Genomic DNA, 25,153 nt, shown 5'->3' on the forward strand with positions numbered 1-25,153 from the left:
TCTATTTGTCTCTCTCTCTTTCTTAAAAAAAAAAAAAAAGTAAGGGTTGCTCTCTGAAGAAAGTGATAACCCTACTGAATTCAGTAGTAGATAGGTGACAGGAGAGTATTCTTGGAGAGACCCATGTGTAGAGAGGATGTAGGTCTAGCACCCCACATTCATCATGGAGTCTCAACCATCCTCACCAAGATTTGCCAGGTGTCCATCAGAACTGGGGCAAGAACAGGAGCCATTCTCTGGGCGACAAGAGAATGGGTCCAGAGGTTCCAGCCATTGCAGGGGCTCCGAGAGACCCCATTTGGACATGATGACGGTCACTTTCTGAGCCTACCATGTGCTGCTCCTGTGCTAGGAGCTTTATAGATTGATTATCTCTAATCCCTGCAGCAGTTCTGAGAGATTTCTACCTCAATAAGAACTGCTGTTCTAGAAAACACTTTGCCAAGATGTAACAAATAGTCCTCCCCTTTGACTTATTTATTCCATGTTTGAGAATTCATGCACATGAAGTTGTTTGTTTTTATTATTTGTAACTTATAGCGAAACGATGGAAGCAACCTAATGTCCGATTCTAGAAATAGGGTTCAATAAATTACAGTATACATTGGTACTTTGTGGGATATAACAGTTTTTAAGATAATAATCACAGAGATTATAGTAGAATATGTGAAATGTTAATGTAGCCAAGGAGAAGACAATAAAATACATGCAGTCTGTGATTTCAAAGATAAAAATGTTTGTTAATGTGGGCCAATATTGGAGGAGACTAAGACAAAAATAAAAGTAGTTGTGTTAAGATGACACGATCATAGGTGAGTGATTTTTCCCCCCAGGAGAAAATTCTCTTTACAATAAAAAGCCATAGGAAATAGATTTCCAAAGAAAACAACCCAGTAGCAACAATGACTATTGTGGTAGTATGAGGCTAGAAATTGTTTTCAGGCCACATCTAGAATTACCAGTTACCTATTTGCTACATTAAGTTGTTAAGGAGATTCTGGGTTTCTTTTTTTTCCCTTTCTTCCCCCTTAGAATTTGTAATTAGTGTATGCACAGAGAAAACTACGGTAGATCCAGGGAAGTATCTGAGGCTTTGTAAGCAAATGACAACAATGTAAAAGGTATTTGTCTAAATTTGCATTCATATAAAAACAGAACTGCTGTGATTTCAGAATAAATGTGTTTTAAATATTTTCCAAATACAGAGCTGTTCCAGCCCTAACAATACTTGGCTAAGAAACTACATTTCTAGGATAGGCCATAATTACTCTTTGGACAGTTACTGAGCTTTCAAAAAGGCCTCGCTAGCGCCACAGAGGAGTGCGTCCCCCTTTGTTCCTTCTGGCATCTGCTGTCATTTCTGGAAGACTCCACTTCCTCGCTTTCGGGATAGCATTGATTTTTATTGCAGGACAAAAGGGCATGGCATTAAGACATACATATTTAAAATTCTAGAAAATATTTCTCTTTCAGATAAGAGCCTGTGTTTGTGTTGAATTATACCGAGGCTTTTGCCATAGGTATTTATTTCCACCCTTTTTACCACAATTGTTGGAATGTCTTTTTCTGTGCATTAGTTAATTCATTTATTGGAATTTCAGTTCCGAAATGCTAGTTAAAAGTCAGGGTCATCGGTCAATTGCATGATTGAATGTAGGAGTTGGAAAAGTTGATAAGATTTGGTTGAACATTACAGATTTGAGGTTTGCTCCCTCCTATGTGTTAGGCTGTGCTTTGGGACACCTTAATAAGTGGCCATTTTTCTGGGATTCTACACTCTTCCTGCCTCCTTTCATGACATCAGGCAAGGTTCTACTAGATGAGACATTTGTAGTCTTAGTACTTCCTGCCAGGGTTCAGACTTTGTATTTTTGACATTGAAGCTGTCGTTTCCCTGAAGGTACTTAATTAGAAACACATTCATTTCAGTGTACACTGGAAAAAACTTGGACAGCAGAGCCAGGCACACTGGGAAGTTTGAGCATTTGTGTAGCTGGCAGCTAAACTAATGGTTTACAGTTTAAGAGGAAAAAATATCGTAGGGCATTTCCTTGCCCCTAGAGGCGAAGAGAAGCTGAATGTGCACAGCAGATACCTTTTTTTAAAAGAGAAGAAGAAGAAAGAAAAAAAGACAACTCCACTTTCACTGCAGTTGTGTTATAATTCTTTCTTTGGCTATTGTCAAATACAAAAGTCTTCTAGAAGAATAGTTTCCCAAACTGTGCAGCTAATATTCAAGTCTGTTTTACAGGCTCCCAAGATATATCACTGCTGAGATCTGTAGTAAGGAGGACATTTTATATTCTGGGGAAGGATTTTTGCTTGAAGAAGTTTATTTGTTGAATGGTAATGAAGGAATTGTGCCCTTTCTTATTTTTAAATGTTTGAGTAATTTTAAAATGCTCATCTGATGTTTAAAAAATCTTTATTGCCTATCCATTGCTTTCAGGATAAAAGCCTAAACTCCTTAATATTAAATCGGAAGCAAACCTCTCCTTTCTCATTTGTTACCCCTTCTTGTTTCCCCAACACTGTCTTCACGAAAGCCAGTCCTGTGGGCCTGCTCCCTCTCCCCCAGCTGCGTCGGGGAAAGGAACCGGTCACCTCCATCTGAGCCAGTTATCTTTCCCCGAGGCTCATAAAATACCCTTTTGTGCCTTTCACAGGATGTATCGTATGCTGGAGAGACGCAGAAAACTTGGCGATCACTCCCTTTCTCCCTGCTCCTTGACTCTGCCCCCAAGAAAAGAGTCATGTGGTTCCTGGGCCTGGGGATTTTAGGTTTGGTATTGCAAAGTCTGTCTGGCACAGAGGAGGAAACTTTGAAGCCAGGTTCTAGGGTTGCCGTAGACTTTGTTCTGTGGCATTAGATAAGTGATTTAACTCTCTGGACCTATCTCCTCCTCTGAAAAATGGGGGTAATACCTTGCTTGTATGGTTGTTGTGTGGATTGGGAAGATGAATTTGAACTTTCTCATGCAATGTCCAGCACATTTACCATTTGTAAGTAAACAAATCATAGTGTATGTGTGTGTATACACGGGCACACAGAGTCCTGGAACCAAAGGAAGTCGATCCCTTATGCCCAGATCTTCAGACCGTTGGAGTTTCGTTCTCATTTCCTGCTCAGTCAGCAACTTAGGAACCCGTTGCCTGTGAATGAAGGAGTTGGAAGGGGCTTTATCTATTGTAGTGTCATCTGATGGTGTGTGTGCAGCTGGGGCCGAGGTGCTTGCTGGTGGCTCTCCATGTGCTTTGTCAAGTCAGAGTAGACAGATCATGACTCCTGATGGCAGAAGGAGACTGCAAATAAAAGATTATTTTATTCTCCCTTAAACCTTGTTAACTGTTTTTTCTGTTGTAAGTGTAGCAATAATAATTCCCTTTATACCAGGATGTATATCACTCAATGTACTTTTTTTTTTCTCATTCTGATAGCAAACTACCAGTTTGCTTCCAAGGTCTCATTTTATTTATTTTTTTAATTTTTCCAATGATTTGAGAAAGGGTTAGGTAGAGAGGGAGAGAAGCATCAACTCATTGTTTCATTAGTTGTCTCATTTATGTGTGTACCCATTGATAGTTTTTCATATTGCCCGACCTGGGATCAAACCCATGACCTCCTAACTCCGGGGTGATGCCTTGTCCACAGACCCACCCGGCCAGGGCCCAAGCCCCATTTTGAAGATACGGCAGCGCAGGCTGTGCAGTTGCCAAACTGCCAGTTCCGTGCTGACGCCAGCATCTGTCTTCCCACCCGTGCGGCTCCCAGTGCCACCGCACTTTGAAATTCCTCTGAAGTTTCTAGGCTTGGGAACAAGATGTCATGTCAGGATTTTTGTTGTGAAAGGAAATGTAACTGTGCATACGTTTATTAAAACAGTTTTTCTCCAAATAGTGAGCCATCTGTAATTTTCTGTCGGAAGCAACAGACATTAAAGCAGCTGTGTGTCTCTGTTTCTCTTCACAGTGCTCCCATGCCCTACCTCATAGGAATCCATTTAAGTCTAATGGAGGTAAGTCGGCTTCTCTCCCCCCCCCCCCGCTTGCCGTTTTGCTTTGCTGCGTGGCAGTGGAAAAGACACGGTCTGCAGTTCACAGCTCTCCAAGCAGGAGCATGTGGAAGCAGCACCTTGTGCACACAGCTGAGCGGTTCCCACAGGGCAAGGTCTTGTGTTGTTCCTCTTCGCCAGGATTGTCAGTTTTCACGAGTGAGGGAGTGAAGTTCAAAAAGGCAGGAGGAAAAAGGTCTTCAAGGGTTTGAACAAGGGAAAGGAAATGATTTTCTTTTCAAAATAATATTTATTGCCTGACCAAGTGGTGGCGCAGTGGATAGAGCGTTGGACTGGGATGTGGAAGGACCCAGGTTCGAGACCCCAAGGTTGCCAGCTTGAGCGCGGGCTCATCTGGTTTGAGCAAAAGTTTACCAGCTTGGACCCAAGGTCACTGGCTCGAGCAAGGGGTTACTTGGTCTGCTGAAGGCCCACGGTCAAGGCACATATGAGAAAGTATTGCAATGTGCAACGGAAAACTAATGATTGATGCTTCTCATCTCTCCGTTCCTGTCTGTCTGTCCCTGTCTATCCCTCTCTCTGACTCTCTGTCCCTTAAAAAACATACACAGTTCTTTTAAAAAATAATCATATTTATTCTAAACCATTGAAACAAGGTTACATTTTTTTTTATTGTAGAAAATGTGGTCTAAAGGGTATATAGAAGTATAAGGAGGAAAATTAAAATTATCCACAATACCATTATTCTAAATTCAACCAGATAACATTTTACTCTTCTTCTTCCTGGCCTTTATTTTATGAATGTATAGTTTGTATAAATGTATGTAATTGATGTAATTGATATGAGTTTTATACATATATAATTTTATGTTTTTATATGTCACTTAATATTATGGTATGGGGAGTTCTACACGTTTTTATATACTCTCAGTAAAAATAATTTTTAGATGTCTACCTGTCATGCCACTGTTTGGATGTATCACATCTTAACTATTTTCCTATTATTGTAGAACACTTAGATTGTTTATAATTTTTCACCAATATAAATAGCATTTCAGTGAACATCTTTATGCATAAGGGTTTATCTGCATTTTGACTTAGTTCCTTAGCATAGAACCCGTAATGTAGAAATGCTTGGTCAAAGCTCTGAATCTGCTGCCAGATTGCTTTCTGCATGGCTGTACCAATTAGATAGCAGTTCTTTTAAAGGACTTATCTGTGCTTTTGTAAGTGCCATTGGTTTGTAGATATGAACCCTAAGCTTTTCCCTCCTCCGGAGAGAGGTTAAATTTGTACCAGAGCAAAATGGGGTGGGAGTTGGGGGGCTTGCCTATTTTGCACGGGAGATAAGCTCTCAGAGGGAAAATCTAAGCCATATCCGTCTGTGATGATGCTTTGCATGTCTTAAAGGAAGTGCTACTTCTCTTCTTCTGTTCCCTTCATTTCACGTCGACGAGGACCACCTGCTTCTTCGCTAACTGTTGCACACTGTGCTATTGTGCTTACGAAAATGAAACAAGTTGGTTATCGAAAAACCTGTTTGTTTGACATTGAGAATCTTGATCAAAATAGACCACAGAAATCTGCTCAAATTTCTAATTTGACAGGACGGCCATGTGGCTCCTGCATTCTGTTACAGCTCCTCCTTGTCATCACCCAGCCCTGAGCACATACAGTACACAGTTTGTGGACGATCTTGGATGGTGTATTTAAATCAGATTGAAGAGATTTCTTCTGTGTTTTACCTTTGTTTGTCAAGTTTGGGGGTGTAGTCAAAGCTCCTGTGTGAAAAATTTAAATTGAACACCTTCTAATAGGCCTTTACTGCCAATTGTTACCGAGTTTAAAATACTAATCTAAAGACCATGTGGTCTGTTGGAGTCTGCAGCTCCTTTCCGCCTCCCCCCTGCCCACCAGACATTTCTGGCCAGGCTTTTCCGTGTCCCTTTACCTTCACTGTCCAGCTCCCTGGCCTTGACCGGTCTTCCTTCTGGACATGCCGTCTTGGTTAAGGGTTTTTGTTTCAGCTTCCAAGGTGACCTGGGTCTGTCTCGGCTGGGATTCTAACTGCGGCTTGCCTCTCTGAATGCAGGTCCAAGCGTTTCAAGTGCCACCTGAACTTCACCTGGATGCACTGCAGATGTCTCAGGCTCAGTGTCTCTGGCCACCCCACACACCCCAGTCCCTGCGAGTGGTGCCATGCCTGACAGTGGGACCCTGAGCATGGCCTAGTACTCCTCTGCCTGTTCTTCCTCTCCAAACAGTCACCATGCCTCTGACATGTCTCTCGCCCTGTTCCATCCTTATGGCCTTCATTGACATTTTCCTTTGCTTTTCTTGGATTCTTGCACAGCCTTATTCATTCATTTGGATTCTTGCACAGCCTTATTCATTCATTTGCTAAACAAAATGAAAGCCCCTTATGTTCCAGACATTTTGCTAGGTTCTGGAGGTATGAAGGTGAATATAAAATTCAGTTCATAGTCCCCAGCGGTTAGTGGGTTGACTTCTACTGGGTCACTCTTCTTTCAGTTGTCTACCGCCCAGTGTCCCTCTTCACTGCCCCTGAACTCTGCCCAGTCTTGCTGCTGTCAAGCCTTCTGTCTTCTCGGTGTCCCTCGTTAGCCGGTGTGCTCGCTGACCCCTAACCAACCGCAACCCCACACCACTGCATGGCTATGCCCTCCCTTCTCCAGCTCTTCCCAGAGGTCCTCCCACTTTGTACCTCTTGCTCTGGGTAGTAGCTTCCCTGTCCCTCTTCACCATCCCTTGGGGCATGAGTTCTTTGGGAACAAGGACTGGGCTCCTTCTCCTAGTGTCCTCAGCACACAGCAGGGCACAGCAGGTGCTCTCTGACCAGCAGGACCGAGTGTGTGCTGCGAAAGCCAGAACTCGGAGCTACTTCGAGCCTTCTGACGGGCCTCACTGCTCTCAGAGAACCCAGCAGCATGCTTTACTTATAGACGGACAGAGCAAACTTTCTTAACCTTTATATGACTGTATTTAAATTTAAAACAAGGCCTTTTGTTAGTAAAACATGCTATGCGAAATATGCATACATTTTAAGCTAAAACTTGAGACAGAGTTTTGCACTTAGGTGAATGGCTGCAAGTCCACTCTGCTCAGCCTTTGAAAGGCTTTAAGTGAGAAGATTGGGGATGCACTAGCCAAGGTAAATCTTAGCCCTGTCAATTACCACACTGAACTCCTGTATGGTCAACACAGAAAGAAAAAGAGGCCTAGCGGTGGCCCCACGCTAGAGACCAGCTTAGACGCCCCTTGAGCAGGGGAGCATCCCCTGGGTGTGCTGGGCAGCTGTGGACCACCAGTCTGGGAATTCAGTCTTCTAGTCTCCTCGCACGATTTCAGCACAAACCCAGAGTACTCTTGGTGTGCTTTTTGGTCGGTTCTGTGTGGTTCTGCTATACTCTTCGGAGGACAGGGATGCTCCTGGGAGACTGCTTCCAGGAACGATGGGCCGTGCTACTGGAGGAGGTGCTCATACCTGGGGCCGAAGGGGGGAGAACTCTTCAGAGGAGGCGCCTGGGAGGCCCAGCTCCTCCTGCTCACTAGTTTCTTACTGGCAATTCTGCAAAAGGCTTATTTTTGACTGTCTTGTTATTTTTTTTCTTGAAAGCTATAGGCACCTTATTATGCCTTTGCATATGTGCCAGAATTTTTTAAACTTCAAATGAATGTGGCAGATGTTCATAAAAGTTTAGAAAAAGCTACCATAGGAAGACTTTTTAACCATTTTTATGACACTCAAATTTGCTGCACGAAAAGAAATACAAATTATAACCCAGTGTTCTCATTTGAAAAATGTTATTTTGAGGAAAGACCTAATTCTAGTTGTCATGCTCTTTACAGGGTGCTCTCGCTATTTGTTAAATGGTGACCCAGTCCCCTTACAGCGTCTGCCTTCCTTCCACAGTGACATGTATATAGCTCATCATCCTCCCCAGCTCTCCTTCTGCCTTTTTATATCGTTATCTCATTTAAACAAACATTAATTTGAGTCTAGTGGTAAGTTAGCAGGACAGCCAAGGGTATTGGCATAGACCTAGTTTCTTGGAGAGAATGATCGTGTTAGCTGGCAGCTCAGAAATACCAAAACATGGCCAGATTACACAGGGATTGTTTCCTTTTATTCTCTGCTCCTCAGTTTAGTCTGGGAGATGTTTCTGTGGCCACTCTTCTGTGCCAGGTCTGGTCGTAGGTGCCAGGCCAGGTCTGGTAGCTGCTGCTCTCCTTAATAAATGAAGATCTTTTCTTTCTAAGCCTTACAAACAGTGCTTGGTGTAAGGCCTCAGCATGACATCAGGGTGTTTTATGTCATTCCCGGTGGTGGAATGGTCAGGAAGGAGGAAGGAGAGGTGGTAGCAATGACATCATTCCAGACAGAGGCTCAGGCCAGCCTGTACATGAAGCCCCGCCAGGACCCGAGAGGCTGGAGGAGGAGTGGCCAGCACATGGGCGCAGGGTTCTGGCTCCCCTGCTTCCTGCTGTGTGACCCTGGGCAAGGTCACTGACCTCTGAGCTTCCTTCTCACCTGTAAAGCAGGGCATTGGCTATACCTCCCTTATTAGGTTGTTGGAGGATCCAGTGAGAGAATGATTGCTGGGTGCCTAGCACAGTGCCTGGCACCTATAGGATTCAATGAAGACCAGCAACCATTGCTGTTTTTATTTCATCAGTGGCCTTAAAACCATTTACATTGTTAAGTTGATGGCTTTAAAATTGTGTTTCAGGGACTTTTAGGCTCCAAGGGTCATCATCATCATTCTCACTTCCTTGGGAAAGAGAGTTTCAACAAAGTTGTTTGTGCCTGCCGTTTCTCCTGGTTGGCAGTGCTGGCAGCATTGTACCAGGGATGGGAGTGGCACTTCTGTAGAATTCCATCAATGCACCAATAATCCCCCGCTGACCACCCTCTGCTGTAGTAAGTTAAGTCAGGATGGTTGGTCTCACTGTTTCTCAGCGCCTTCATCTGTAACAGCAGTTGTTGCCCTCCTGTCTCTTAGGGTTGTGGTGGATTGCATAATTGAGTCCTGTGTGTCCAGCGTACTCCAGTGTCTGCCCTGCAGCAGAGATGCAGTAAGCATCCCCTTCTGCAGTAATGTTTGAGAGACTTCTGTGTGCCGGCCACGGCCTCCTGCTAGGAGTTCTTTTTGAATAGTGAGTGTGACATAATCCCATCTTCATGGACTTTGTCAAGAGCAGATGTAGACAAGCAAAAAGTAATTGCAGTGAATTTGGGATGCCATCAGCTCAAGTACAGGACCCAAAACGAGCCCTGAGGGCTGTGCTTCTCAGAGGAAGGGATTGCCTGAACTGAAACTAACCCAGAAACAGGAATTCAGCTGGGGGAGCAGGTAGTGGCATCCACAGAGACTTGTAAGTGTTGCCCATGGAGCTTTCCAGGAAGCATCAGCAGTTCAGTGTCTGATAGGAACACAGGGCTGAAGGGAGAGAGGAGAGCTGAGGCAGGCAGGCGAGGGCCAGCCATCCAGGGCCTTGTAAGCCGTGTGAAAGAGTCTGAACTTTATAGGGCAATGGAGAGCCATTGAAGAGTGTAAATAGGGGAGGGACATGGTCAGGCCTTCTCCTTCTGGGCCATTAGAAACACAGCCCTTCCATATAAAATACTTGGAAACTGCTTAACCGTGTTAATAAAGTAAATTGATATTTGTAAAGATCAAGGTAATTCTTAAGTAAATTACACACCACCACCATGTATATAAAATTCAGATGTTAGCGTCCCAAGCCCATGCTTCTGAATGGTCCCCTTGCTACCAAACTGTGGCAGAAGTGTTTGTAGTGATGGCTTTCTTCGAGGTTTTAAGCACCACTTTTACTAGATTCTGACTTTTCCTCCCTGTTCCCGAGTACTTTTTATGAATTAGATATTCTCTCTGCAGCCCAGTCTGAGGGTATAAATTTAGGTTACACACTAAGTGATAGTTCCAGGTGGTAGGAACGGGGGAGTGAGGCACAGGCACTCACTACCACCCTCCACAGTGCAGTTTCAGGAGGCCTGGGGTGGATGCATGAGGGCACAGGCCACACTCACAGCAGTCCCTCCCTTCCTCGCCGTCCTCCATCTGGGAAGGCTTAGCTGGGGCTCCAAGAAGTGAATTTTGCAGATGAACCAAGTGCTTGGAACAGCGCCGAGCTGCCACTCTGGGGAGAGCACCCAGGTGCCAGGTCACAGCTCTTCTTGGTCTCGGGGACTCATGTTTCACCCTGGCGCAGAAAGGCTTTAATCTTTTGGGGTGATATTTTTTAAACTTTTTAAGATTTTATTTATAGATTTTAGGAGAGAGAGAGAACAGGTGGGGGGAGGGAGTGGGAAGCATCCACTCAAACTAGTTGCTTCTCTCATGTGCCTTGACCAGGCAAGACTGGGGTTTTGAACCAACGACCTCAGGCATTCCAGGTCCACGCTTTATCCACTGCACCCCCACAGGTCAGGCCGGGATATTTATCTTTAAACAGTTGCATAGTGAGTGAAGAAGCGTGTTTCTGGTTTGCCATTGTTTCTTTGCAAGAATCATAGGTAGACAGTAGTGAAATGTAGTGCACACTTGTTAATACTGCAATTGATGCAAAACTCTGAGCCGTAATTATTTTCCGTTATCAGTGGTGACTTGTACATGTGTCCTCATAAGAGTTGAGAAATTCTGTGTGAGAGTTACTTGCTAGTGCTAATTTGCCATACTCCTGCTTTATAAGAAGCTGACATTTGCATGAAAAATTCCACCTGGTAGTTTTAGTCAGTCATGGAGAGAGCTTTAGCAAGAAAGGGAAAGGGTTGGGAGGAAACGAACATCTTCTGAGTCCCTGCTCAGTGCCAGACACCGTGTCAGGTCCTTTACCTGTTTTCGCTTGTGAGCCTATTTCAGCTTCTCTCTACCAAGTAGGAGAGAGCTGTTTTTGCAGATGGAGGAAGCTGAGGCTCAGAGAAGTAGTATAATTTGCACCTGACCCCTCAGCTCCCCAGAGCCTATGATCTGTGCACTGTCCCTAAGGCTGTGTGGACTTTGCTGGCCCTGCTCCTGTCCTAGGTAGAGAGGCCCCTCTGCCTTTCCTTCTCACGGTGGCCTGTGTCATGCCCTGGGACTTGAGGAGAGGGGACTGGAGAGCTCGTGTCTGTCAGCCTCCTGTTTCTGCAGAGAAAAGCTCTGAGTGCCCTTGTGACCAGGGCTGGGTTCCTTAGCCTCGCCATGGCTCCCTTCCCTGCCAAGATGATCTTGATTTGGGGTGGTGAACACATGACAGACACAGTGTGCAGATGATGTGTTGTAAAATTGTGCACCTGGAACCTTTTGTTAACTAGTGTCACCCTAATACATTCAATAGAAAATAAAAAAGTTAAAATATAAAAAAAAGATTATCTTAGCCATCTCAAGGAGTTGAGAGAATTAATTGACATAGTGCAGGAGTCAGGAACCTTTTTGGCTGAGAGAGCCATGAACGTCACATATTTTAAAAAGTAATTCCATGAGAGCCATACAACGACCCGTGTACATTACACATTATCCAATAAAAATTTGGTGTTGTCCCAGAGGACAGCTGTGATTGGCTCTAGCCACCCGCAACCATGAACGTGAGCAGTAGGAAATGAATGGATTGTAATACATGAGAATGTTTTCTATTTTTAACATTATTATTTTTTTTATTAAAGATTTGTCTGCGAGCCAGATGCAGCCATAAAAAGAGCTACATCTGGCTCGCGAACCATAAGTTCCTGACCCCTGACATAGTGGATGTGAAGAGCTTTTTAAAGATAGCTTACAGGCCCTGGCCGGTTGGCTCAGTGGTAGAGCGTCGGCCTGGCATGCGGAAGTCCCGGGTTCGATTCCCGGCCAGGGCACACAGGAGAAGCGCCCATCTGCTTCTCCACCCCTCCCCCTCTCCTTCCTCTCTGTCTCTCTCTTCCCCTCCCGCAGCCAAGGTTCCATTGGAGCAAAGATGGCCTGGGCGCTGAGGATGGCTCCATGGCCTCTGCCTCAGGTGCTAGAGTGGCTCTGGTCGCAACAGAGTGACGCCCTGGATGGGCAGAGCATCGCCCCCTGGTGGGTGTGCTGGGTTGATCCCGGTCGGGCACATGTGGGAGTCTGTCTGACTGCCTCCCCGTTTCCAGCTTCAGAAATATACAAAAATAAATAAATAAATAAATAAATAAATAAATAAATAAAGATACCATACAAAACATTACTCTTCACAGTCAGTAATATAAAAATAGGAGGGAAAGTTTAGATCAGTGAAACCCTGGTGCTTGCTCTATTGTATAAGGAAAAATGTAATTGGTCAGTAATTTGATCTTGTTGGAATTTCCTTAGCATGGTCTTTGTTCTCATGCGAAATTGTCACGTAGAGTCTCTGCCTCATCCAGAGCATTCCACGTGGAGACTGAGCAACTCTGTCCCACGTGGGGCCTGAAGACGAGCCTGGTGTCACCTCAAGGTCCCTCTGGGAGCTCCCTCCCCCTGGCATCTGTGTTTCTGATGAGTGTGATCCTAAGTTCACTTACCTTAATGTTGGAATTAATTAATAAAAAAACTATTTAAAGCTCTAGCAGTATTTATATAATCAAAAGGAACAAGTACTTCTGGCTGATGTATTTCTTGCATTCAGTCTAATTTGTTGTGACCAAAATGTTCTCTTGTGAGATGAGATAAGCCTCGGTTATATTTTAGGAAAACTGAGTAAGTTGTGAGGGAGAATCCCAGTAGAAAATGAGAAACCATCAATGATGTTTTTGTTTTCCGGTTTTTCTATCATCACTTCCCCAGTGTTCTATGTAAGATCCTTTCAACAATGTTTAAACTGACGTCAAAGAAAACTTAAAGTTTATAAATTGTTACTAAGAGAAGCTTGAAATAATCAAATTCCTGTCAGATGAAGATAAGGAGCAGCATGTAGGAAGCTGTAGCAGACTGGAAAGAACTCCCGGGCTCTACGTCATGTGGACGTGGACTCAAATCTAGCCCCACCCACTACTGCATGACTTCAAACATGCACCTTTGTTTAAACGAGGGACTGATTTAGCAAGGAGATAAAAGTATGGTTACTGTCACACAGTTTGACCACTTTGTACAAAATTGCTACTATGTTATTCTCTTAAGAGATGTCTTTTAGAAATACTTAATAGTAATATCGACCATTGAATGAGGATCTACCATTATACATGGCATTTGAGCCATACAATTGCTCTTCTTCAGCCCTTTGAGGGAGGTGCAGGTTTTGCAGATGGGATGTTAAGGTGCCTTTTTGAACCTTAGACTCCTCACCTATAAGATGGTGGATTCCCCTCTTCATAAGAGTTTTTAATGAGGAGTAAATGAGAAAATTTGGTGCCTACCATGGGTCAGGTACCAAAAAATAGAAGTTGTCACAGTAGTCTCCCATTACCCATGAGGGGATATGTTCTGAGACCCCCAGTGGATGCCTGAAACTATAGGTCGTCCTGAACTTTGTACAGGGTGGGGCAAAAGTGGGCTTACCATTGTTCATATGGAAAATAATACACTGATTAATAAATAGAAAAGGATAAATGGTTTTTATGTACAATTGGTGTTATTTACTGATTATTGTATTATTTGCCATATGAACAGCTGTAAACCAACTTGTGCTCTATCCTGTATATGTTTTCTCCTATACAAACATACCTATGATAAAGTTTAATTTATAAATTAAGCACAGTGAGAGATTAACAATAACTAATACAAAATAGAATAATTATTACAATATACTTGTAATAAAAATTATGTGGTCTGACCTGTGGTGGCACAGTGGATAAAGTATCGACCTGGAACACTGAGGTTGCAGGTTCAAAGCCCTGTGCTTGGTCAAGTTGATGCTTCCTGGTCCCCACCTCCACCCCCATTTTCTCCTCTCTCTAAAAAATCAATAAATAAAATATTTTAAAAAAAGAAATATCAGTTATTAAGAGGTCAGCCCTATATGAATTGCATAATTAATTCCATTAAAATAAATTATGTGAATGTGTTCTCCCCCTCTCTCTCCAACTATCTGGAATTTTCCACTTAATATTCTTAGACCATGGTTGACTGCAGGTAACTGAAACCGTGGGAAGCAAAACCACAGATAAGGGGGGATTACTGTATATTTGTATCAATATTATATGTGCATAGAACTGATCGTTTTTATTTAAAACAAGCTCAAAAACATCTGTTTAAAATTGGCTCTGCCCCCTTTTTCAGCCTCTTTTTGTATTTTTTAATGAGTGACTTTCTAAATTGACATTAGCTTAAAGGCACTTTTAACTGAGCACAGCCACATAGGACTAGTGACTCCTTTTCATAAACTCCTTGCAAGTGATTAGGGGCGGGGCCATTGTGGGAGCTCAGAGACCAGCAGCATGATGATTGAAGAGCAGTACCCTTGGCCTAGTCAAATCCCACTTGGAATCCAGGCACATGTGGTTTTGTTTAACACCATGCTCAGTAGACTCATGGTACGGGTTTGTGACCATCAGGCATTTGTTGTTGATATGTGAGGTCACCACAGTAGGGGTGTTTGTCAACCAAATTAAACTTCCTCTTAATGACCTAAAATAATTGATTCAGAAGGCCTTTAAATGAGCCCCAGCAATGTGTAGGCAAGCTGATACCCAGCGTTTTCTGCACAAATTATTGCATGTTATTGTTTTGGGTCTTTTTGTTTGTTTTTGGTTTGCTTTTGTTGGGAAAAATGTGGATGGACCATAGGCTTTGGGGGCAGACAGTGAGCCTGAGTTTGAATCCCAGCTCCACCATTTGTCTGTGTGCAACTTGGGCAAGTCAGTGAGCTTCTGTGTATGTGTGCCTTAACATCCCCATCTGCAAAATGGGGATAACGGCCTTAAAATGATGACAGCTCAAGGCAATATGAATAAAGTTCCATGCACATGAGTAGGCTCTCACTCAACAGTAGGTATTGTAATTAATGAAGTATTTCCAATAGGTATCTCTGAAGAAGCTAGCTTAATAATTTTACTCTATGTAGTAACCATACCTTTTTTCCTGCTAAACTGATTTCTCCATAAACTACTCTCTGTACTAAGCTTAAACATCCAGAGAAACATGAGAAACATGTGACTAAAATCCAAGTCTATAAACCTCTCCTTACATCGTGTTTGATTCTCGAATGATTTCAAAATGAATTTAAAGCTGACTATTTAAGATATATGCCACTTAGGTTACCAAAAAAGTGGACTTTTCCTTTGCCCATTGAGTTCAGACATTAATGGCCAGACAGAGAGGGGGGCTACCATATTATGTTTCTTCAGAATCAAAGGCATTGGCTCAGGGCTTTTCCTAATATGATGAACAGTGACACTAAGGTTTTCGTTTGTGGTTGGAAGTTACCGACATTCCACAGGTTTATCTGTCCTGCCTAACATTCTTCCCTCCATAAACCTAAATATCTGACAAAACTACAACCTTCAGATTGGAACTGCCTAGATTCCTGAACACATCTTTAACCAAATAGAATATGTTAAACCTTGGCATCCACTGTTTTGAAAGATCCAGTGATAATTTATAGCTTGCCTCTTCAGCTTTTTGTTGCAACTATTTTATGCTGGCCGAATGGGTTAAATTATGAAGCTTGATAAGTACATATGCACATTACCCATCCTTAGCTCTAGAAGGAAAAAAAAAGGAAGAAAAAGATAGCTATGATTTTGGAAGTCATCCCAATTTTTAAAAATAAGAGAATTTGGACATTTTGGCATATGGGCTTTTTTAAATGAAATTTCATGGAACTGAAAACAGTCAATTTTAGGTTTCCAAAAATTGTTTTGATTTTCATTGGTATAAATTTGCTGCACATGGTTTTAGGGAAGTTCTGAGAGATGCATTTGGGACTTCGGGGTTGATTTCTTTTTTTTCTCTCTTTTTTTTGAGATTTGTGATTTATTTTTTTAAAGGTGATTTTTTTTCTAACTCAAAGTATAAATTGGAGGAGACAGAAATCCATTTCTAGAACAGTTTTTGGTAATGACATTGTCAAGCATTGCCAAACAAGTCCTGAACATCCTTTCAGCACCATTTGGACACTGCGCCGCGGACTCCTCTACCCCCTCTCGGGGGTGGGATCGCGCGGCCGAGTGATTTTGGCCATTCCATTAGCAGCAGCTGCTGGTGATAAGCAGCATGAGAGTCACCTGTGTAGGGTCAGGCTTGCTGCACATCAAGGTTCAGCAGTGTCGGAAGAGAGGGAAGATGCCCAGGAGGGGGCTCCAGGCCACCTGCTGTGCGAGGATCAAAGGGTTGAAAGGTCAGAGGGCGCAGCTCCCTTAATCATATCTGTCTGTGCAATAGCTATTTCAGATTGTAAATCTTGGTGATTTCATTAAGTCCTCCTGGCTGCTACTGGGGCATTGAAATAATAAAATTTTATATCTGTTGCCTTTCCTGCCTCTGGCATCCAGGCTGATACAGTCTCTGCAAAATGAGACGTCTTTATGAAAACCGTTCCTGGAATAATCAGAGCTGCCCTAATGAAGCTTCAGATCGGGGAGTTGGGACCTTCACGGGACCTCATCCTCTGGAATAGTTTGTTTAAAAAGAAAAAATAATCAATCATTCAAACCATATAGCTGCCTTTGGGATTTAGGTGGCCCCTCTCTTCTGAAAAGCGGGTCACCAAATCTGACCAATTGCTCAATGCTTCATCTAATGTGCAGGAGCAGAGGTGTGCTGCTGCTCGTGAAATTGCCCCTGTTCCGCGGACTCCGGGGCCTTTCTTTTGGGCAGCCGCAAGCCACTGTGCAGACATCGCTTCCCAGGCAGGCCTTTCGGGTGGTTTTAGATACATGTCTCCTGAATATGATTTCGAAGCATTTTTTTTCTAGATCTTAAAGTTGTTATGGACCTTTAGGGCTCCTTGGCTCTTTCTTCGGCAAGACAAATCACTGTAACGGCTACCCCTTTACTGCCCATATGTTTAAGACCCCCTGTAGTTTGTTTGAAAAGTTAAGAGATTTTCACAGTGAAGGTGCCATTTCTGAAATTTAAAGTGTTCCTTTTCACCGGGAGATAAGTTCACTCTGATTAAGTCCGTAATTCTCACTAAGCCATGTTTATAGGGGCAATAAACAATGTTTCAGTGTGCTTGTTAAAGTGGGTTTCCAACCTCTCCACTCTTTAAAAATTGACATTTCAAATAAAAGGCAGGTGGAGATGGGAAGTCCGGGTTTCTGGGCTTAGTGATGAATGAATGATGGCAAGTGGCAGTTATGTGGGGGGAATCAGGCCCTATTTTATGTGGAAGTGACCCCAAACAATTTGAGGACTAGGGAATCAACATCTCCTTATATCCCCAGAGAAACTCTTAAATTTAAGTCTCATCATTTCAGATTGGATGGATACTATTTTTGAAATACTGCCAGATGCATTGCACTCATTATTCACAGGCCTGTGATCTCGTTGTGCTGGCCCTCTTGTACAGATGATGAAATCTGGACACAGAGAGGTTAGGTAACTTGTCCACAGTCACACAGCTAACAATTAGCAGGACTAGAATTCAAGCCCAGTTATTTTGTTGTGTGAAGTGTTTTAGTGTATATAGAAGAAAATTATGATAACAGCCCTGCTTTTCGAGTCTGTTTGCTATTGCATCTCTAGCTTGTGATAAATCTGTCTATGGATGTAACAAGAGAAATTTGTGACCTGGGCAGTGTCCTCAGTATTTGCTAAGCCAGGAAAGCAGAGGGGGCTCCACAGAAGGGATGAGGGAACTGGGCTTTGGGGCCTGGCACTCCCTAGCTAGAATCCTAGCTCTGTTGTTACTCTAGGACTGGGGAAGGAGTTTCAGTTTTCTCATCTGTAAAATGGGAATAATAATACCTATTCCATGAGGTTGCTTTGATGATGAAATGAAGTAATATATTTAAAAATACAGTATTTAAAACTCTGTAGTATTTGTAGATGACCATGGTAAGCATTATTGTAGTATATATGAAGGTAGTAAGGTTAAAACAGTTATTTGAAGGGAAAAGTGGCAGGTACACATGAACATCACTGGGCTAGTTTTAATTGAGGGCCCAGTGTATGCTGCCCACTGTGCTTGGTCTGGGACCGGAGAGAAGTGGTCAGGAAGGCTTTACAGATGAGCAGGGCCTTGTGGACAGAGGTGACCATGGTGCACTGCATGGGCCCTCTCCACAGTGACCAGGTGCCCGCCCTGCACCTTCCCTGCTCTGCAGCAGTGCTGAAAGGCGCTGACCCCTCCCCCGTCCACTTCTACCCCTGAGGACACAGTCTCCAGCAGTGGGCTATATACCAGCAGGGTTGGAGGTGTCCGTGAGCTCCCCCCTCCTCTTGTGGCCCATGGGGCTGTGCTAGGCTGGACTCCAGAATGAGCCCCGCCAGAGCTGGCACAACCAAGCTCTTACAGGGAGACCGTCTGGCACTCCCAAGCCTCCACCTCATGGCTGGCGCTTGGTGACACGCAGGCCCCACCTTGTCTGTTTTCTCCTTCCCCATAATCCTGAGGGTGGGGCCTGGCCCCCACCTCACAGAGAGGGGGATTGATGCTAACAGAGGTAAAGTCTCTAAAGCTATCCTGCTAATAAGTGAGTGAGCCAGGACACCAGCCCTGGGGACTCCTGGCCCTGGGTCCAGGACCAGCCAGGGGAGGGACTCAGGCAAGCTCCACATGAATGCAGATGTTCCACCAGTGAGGCCTTTCCTACTACACGTCACCAGGCCTTTTCTTAGTTTTACTGGTTATAATGTATCCCACCACTCCCTATCCATCGCCTCCCATAAGTACACTGGCAGCCCCTTGAGGTTAGCGATTATGTTTGTCATCTCTCTGTCCTGAGACTGAGCATAAAGTTGACACTAATGACTGACTGATGCCTGACTGAACAAATGAGGGAATCTTGGGTGAATGAATGAATGAATGAATGTCCATGGACGGATGGTCAGGAATGGAGAAATAGCCCCTTTGCTGAGCTGGGTTGGAAATCTCTGGATTTGTTAATGAGATTCAGTTCTTATTACCTTGTGAGGAGTGGATCTGGCCTGACCCAGGAGGTGCTTACAGCACTTCCCTCCCCTGCCAAGCTTCTGTTTCTGTTTAAAGCACACTGGGAAATTCCAGCGGTGTTTTCGGGGTCCTCTGAACTGTCGGGCTTGGATTTTTAATTTTGCGGAGCAGGAAGGAGCAAATCAGTGACTCCTGGCTCCAAAGAAAAACCACTACGTTTATCAACTGCTTGGCAGCTCAGTGACCTTTGGGTCCTGAGGAAGGGAAGGAAAATGCCACTCTTCCCTCTATGTGTATCCGAGATTTCAGGAGGGAATAACGAGTTTAGAATACTGAATATTTGCCTTTCCTCTTCCTGTCCCTTCCACCTTCCCTCGGATTTCTGTTTCCTCTCCTCCTGGAGGCCACCAGCTCCTGTGCTGCTCTCTGTTATGTGCCCGTGTACTTGCGTGTGCGTTTGAGCAGGGTGTATATGTGCTGCGTAGTGGGAAGAGCATTGGCATATATAAGAAACCCAGATTTCAGATCCTTTTTCTGACAAATGCCAGTTGTACAAATATGGGCAACTGTTAAACCTCTTTAGCCTCAGTTTTCTCATCCATCAAATGGGTATGATGTTCAGTAGGAAATTCTCTCCTCTGGGAACTTTAGTAGAGCCTGGACTAACCACCACGCTGCTTAAGGGACTGTTCTCTGGTACTTGCCTGACAAACATCTAGTAATGATTGCTCAGTAATGCTGTTGATGAGTTGGGTAGTACAAAGGTATTGGTATTTCACTGGGTTCAGTGTTTAGCTCCACCGCTTCTAAGCTGGAGGACTTCAGACAAGTTACTCTACCTGTGTGAGCCTCAGGTGCCTTGTCTCTCCACAGGGGTGTCATGAGCATTGCACTGAGAGGTATACGTGAAGGGTTGGGCCATGGATGGAGCACATCAGCCTGAAGCTCTCATTTTGTGGTGAGAGTCAGTGAGAGGAGGGACACAGAGCATGTCACACCGTCCTGGCCTGCACAGGCACCTGTAGGGTCAGCTGCAACTCCATGCATCATGGAACCAGTCTAGTTAACCTAAGCGGTGACTGCACGAAGCCCAGCAATGGTCAGTCAGTAAGGATAACGTTTGGATTGACAAACTACTAAGACAGGGGTCGGGAACCTATGGCTCACAGACAAATCTTTAATAAAAAAATAATAACATTAAAAATATAAAACATTCTCATTTATTACAATCTATTCATTTCCTACCGCTCATGTTCATGATTGCGAGTGGTTGGAGCCAATCACAGCTGTCCTCCGGGACAACACCAAATTTTTATTGGATAACATGTAATGTACACGGGTTGTTGTATGGCTCTCACGGAATTACATTTTAAAATATGTGGCGTTCATGGCTCTCTCAGCCAAAAAGGTTCCCGACCCCTGTATTAAGATATTATTTTGATTTCATTTTAACCATACCTACCTTTCAAAATTGAAAAAGAAAACAAAACTGCCAAGAAGTCAGGCTTAAAAAAGACAAAGTCAGTGTGCTTCTAAGCTGGAGGACTTGTCAAAGGAGCCTGTCAGTGTGCTTCTCTCATAGAGGGAAGAACTCTGGACTTCCTCTGAGCCAAAGCAAAGCATGTTATGGTGTGACAACCCTCAGGTTCCAGAGGGGCTGCATCCTCCAGAAGCAAAGTGTCCTTGCAGCAAGTCAGGCTGCGCCCGGCCCCTTTGCTAGGTGGACTAGGTACCGGTCTCAGAGGTGCTGCCTTCAGGTGCTGGCTTGGCCATCGGAGAGAAGGCTGTTCTCACTGGCCTCAGGGGTGGTCACAGCAGTGGGAGAAGGCCGCCCGTGGTCAGGGTCAGCACTCTGGACACATGGTGCAAAGTAAATATTTCTGTTTTCTCTTTCTACTTAACCTTCTCAGAAATCTGTGTAGTATATCATTATAGCCCCATTTTATAGATGAAGGAACTGAGGTTCTACTAGGTTTAAATAGCCTGCCCTGGATCCTGAGTAGGAATTAAACAAGATAAAATCCAAAGTCCAGCCCACCTGATTCATGTTTGCTGCTCTCCCAACACAGCCAAGCTGACTGCAGACTGCAAGCGGCTCTCAGAAAGTACCCAAGAATGCGACTGATTTGCTCCTCACTGGAGAGGGGCAGGACAGATTAAAGAAGCCATGTGTGTTCTGGAGATGTCTACCTTTGCAAACAAATTTTTAATGGAAATATTCTAGATTGAATCCTTTTTCTCAACAGAAATATTGCTATATTGTTTTTCATAATATAGTTAATACCCAGTGCTTGTTATAGACTAGATGCTATCCTTAGTACTGTATTTATATTGTAAACTCATCTAATCACCAAAACAATCTGGTGACGTTTGTATTTCTTACTTTTTGTAAACATTTTACTGAAGTATGAGATTTATGGGGGAAAGTGCACACATCCTAAGTGTGCAGCAAGATGAGGTTGTACAAGGGAGGCACGCCCATGTAACTGCCACTAGATCAAGAAACAAAATATTACCAACCCCACCCCCGGAAGCCCCTCCTGTAGGCATTCTTCTCCAACCCAAGGGGTACCGTTATCCTGGGTGTCCGTACTCTTTTCATCTTATATGGATGAGGAAACTGAGGCACAGGGAGGTTAAAAGGTTTGCCCAAGGTAGCACAGTTGTAAGTGGCTCCAGGAACATGCTCATAGTTCCAAGACAGCCAGGGAAAGAACGGTAGGTTGGTGGGAGTTGAACGTAAGCTTTGGTCTGAAAATTAGGTGTTTAAATTCTTACAGTGTTGGAACTCTACGCCATTTATTGATATACCTGTCACTTTCATAGCCCCCACTTCCTGCTCATTCACTGCAATCGGGCACTGTGTCAAAGTCTTTACACAAACTAGCTCAACCCTCAACACAGCTGTGTGGTAGGCAGTACCCCATTTTACAGATAAGAAAACAGGGTCAGAAGTAAAGAACTTACTGGAAACCAATGCAGGAGCAGAGGCAAGGCTTGAATCTGGCTCTCTGATTCCAGAACCCACGGTCATCTTAACCACCATGTTAACTTCTATCTCACCTTCTTTGTCAACTGTGAATTAATTCTACACTAATTAATCATGGTAACGTTACATGATTGTTATCATTGCCATCATTATTGTTATTCCCATTGCACTTCCTTAAGCAAACTCCAGTTTGCTTACGCTGGGCTTATGTTGTCCATTTGGGCTTACATTGACATCTGCTGCCCGGCCTGCCTCCCAGCAGAGCGGGTCCAGACACAGTACTTCATTCGTTCTCTAATTAGTGAGTTCCCCGTGCAGGCAGGATGCTGGGCACTGGAGATGCAGGGACAAGTACGACCCGCCCTGCCCACAAGTACGACGGTCCTGGTGAAGGACAACAGAGAGACTGCGTGTCTGCTCATCTACCCCATGGGTGCCACTCACCGACCCACGACCTCCGTAGGAAGCCCAGAGCTCAGTGGAGGGGCCGAGGTGGAGAGGGGCGTAGGGCCAGCTGCTGCCTTCCAGCCTAGCCTCAGCCCCTCAGTCAGAGAGCACCACGTGCTCCTGACCTCTGGACCCCTGGATGACATCACCAGTGCAAGCCCTTGCTCTTCATTTAAGACGTGGTTCCTAGTTTGTCCTTTTGTCACTAGCTGCCCAATCCCTTTCCTGGACAGACAGGATCACCCCGATCTGGGGGGTGGGGGAGGGCTGGTGTGATTTTAACAAATGTAGTTGGTATTTTATATATTAAGGGAGAAACCCATTGTTTCCATATACCAACTGGAGAAAGTAAGGCTCAGTAAAGCCTTCTTAGCTATAGTCAAGTGATTCTCAAATGGACTCCACTTTGTGTAGGGAAGGATATCAGGATTTCTAGGGGCATTGGACTTTTATGTTTATTCTAGGAGGGCATAAGTAGAAAACAAGTTTAAAAAGAAAATCCTGGGCTAGACTAAGACAGGAAGGAGGCAGGCCTGAGGCCAAGCACAGCTGCCAGTCAGAATGCACACTGGGTGACGGCCTAGGGGAAAACACCTCATCTCATAACATTCATTCACCGTGATTCGTGCATTATTACTCTTTATAGTCCATTGTAGATTTTATTCTGTGTTCTGGACATAGTACTTATGTGTTGATCAACTTCATTGGGGTATAATTTATGTACAACGAACCACCCATTTAAAGTGTATGATTCACTGAATTTTGACAGTTTTCTATGTTCGTGAAATGACCACTGCCATAGTAATGATGTAGAATATCCCCATTTCCCTCAAAAAATTATTCCTTTTTGTTTAGCAGATACTTATCTTAAACTGCTCATGTGCCAGACACCACTGTAAGCACCTTAAAAAGATTAACCCATATAATCTTCGCAACAAGCCTTTGAGGTAGGCACTGTTATCATCCCCAGTTTAGAGAAGAGGAAACTGAGGCACAGAGAGATTGAAATATCCATATGTACACAGCTGGTAAGTGGTGGGGCTGGATTAGAACTCAGACCAGCTGCTGGACTCTGTGCTCTTTGCCTAGGCTCTACTGGTTCTCATTCATTCGTTCATTCAAGAGTTGCCTTAGTTGGGGTAGGAGCTAAGAATAGAGATCCATCTTGTGACCCCAAGAAGCCCATAGATGAGGGGAAGAATTGAATACCTGTATAAATAATTCTAGATTGACTTCTTATTCTGGTCATGGGAATAATCACGTGGAACCCAGGGAAAGGCAGACTTACTGCTATCTCGGGCCTTCTGGAGTGAGGTTTGTCAGGCTCGGCTGGGTTCTCGGGAACCTAGGAGAAGGGACAGACAGGAAAGAGCACCACTGTTGGTCGAATGGCCACTACAGATGACCTGGGAATCATACAGACTCCTTTGCACACACTCACTTATCTGATCCTCACAGCTCTACAGGGGGCACTGTCATGATCCCCATGTTAAGGGTGAAAACCTCAGGTATTTAGGAGGTTGAGCGAATTGCCCCAGGGAACCCACGAGGTCGGGGCAACCCAAGGTGACACTTACTCCTCTCAGCTGCCCCAGCCACCTCGCATACTGTGATTTTCCCCCTTCCCTGTCCTGAAAGGCAGGGGTCAGGCTCAGTCTGTCTGTGACAAGGCACAAAGGGAAAGACGTTTTTGATTAACAATATTTATGGGATGATGCCATTTTTGTGTATTTCTCTGTGCAAGAAATGCCATTTGGAAAGCCACTTTGCATGTGAGTATTCCTTTTTTCTTTCTGAGAAAAAGCCTATAGAGTCTGATGAGGGAGGGTTTGCAGCTGGCAGGAGCTTTGGCATATGTTGTAACTAAAATGAGAGGGAGTGTGTTGGTGGGACACACTACCGGAGCGCCATCTCGGTGTGCTGCGGTACTCAAAGTGTTTTAATTGGGTAGGGTTTTTGGAGGACTATTTTGACATCTGCTCGCGTCTTTGCTGATTTTTCTTCACTTAGAGTAGGAAACACAAGCTGTGGGAAAAATGACTTTAAAATAATTGGAAGTAAAGCTATCTTTCTTAAAGTCGAATTTGAGAGGGACACTTCTTAAGAAGTAGAAAGTAAATTTCATTTCCAGGAATCCATCCTAAAGTCCAAGGCTCTGTGTCTACAGATTTCACCACAATATTACATGTAATAATTTCTTAACAACTGGATATAACAGCCAAAAAGGAGACTTGGATGAATTTGTTTCCATGAAATGAAACACTTTGTAACAATTAGTAATGATCTTAACAAGTTTTTTTTTGTTTGTTTTTTGTTTTCCAAATGAGAAGAGGGGAGATAGAGAGAGAGAGATTGCCACATGCACCCTGACCAGGATCCTCTGGCAATCCCTGTCTGGGGCCAATGCTCCGCCCATCTGGGGCTGTGCTCACAACTGAGCTATTTTTAGTGCCCGAGGCAAAGGCTCCATGCCCAGGGCTGATGCACTTGAACCAGTAAAGCCATGGCTGCAGGAGAAGAAGAGAAAGAGAGAGAGAGAGAAAGGGGAGAGGGAGGAGTGGAAAAGCAGATGGTTGCTTCTCCTGTGTGCCCTGACTGGGAATCAAACCCAGGATATCCGCACACCGGGCCTAAACTCTACCACTGAGCCACCCAGCCAGGACCTACAAAGGTTTTAATGAAGTGGAGCGTTGCTTAT

At 44.2% G+C, this 25,153-nt stretch overlaps 1 protein-coding gene and 1 non-coding gene across 13 annotated transcripts in view; both read left to right on the plus strand.

Annotated features, from left to right (window-relative positions):
- Positions 1–25,153, plus strand: part of DENND1A (DENN domain containing 1A) — a 499,929-nt gene that overhangs the window by 285,486 nt on the left and 189,290 nt on the right. For 11 of the 12 annotated variants that reach the window (XM_066256258.1, XM_066256259.1, XM_066256266.1 and 8 more), the window contains one exon: positions 3,971–4,016. The exons of the other annotated variant lie outside the window; for it this stretch is intronic. In XM_066256258.1, coding sequence (XP_066112355.1) covers positions 3,971–4,016 — 46 coding nt within the window. The remainder of the gene's footprint in view (positions 1–3,970; positions 4,017–25,153) is intronic. 12 annotated transcript variants of the gene reach the window in all.
- On the plus strand, positions 11,814–11,889 carry TRNAA-GGC (transfer RNA alanine (anticodon GGC)). The gene has a single exon. It is a non-coding gene; the product is annotated as a tRNA-Ala (tRNA).

This window comes from Saccopteryx bilineata, chromosome 2, assembly GCF_036850765.1.
Source record: "Saccopteryx bilineata isolate mSacBil1 chromosome 2, mSacBil1_pri_phased_curated, whole genome shotgun sequence".
In the NCBI taxonomy this organism is placed as follows: domain Eukaryota; kingdom Metazoa; phylum Chordata; class Mammalia; order Chiroptera; family Emballonuridae; genus Saccopteryx; species Saccopteryx bilineata.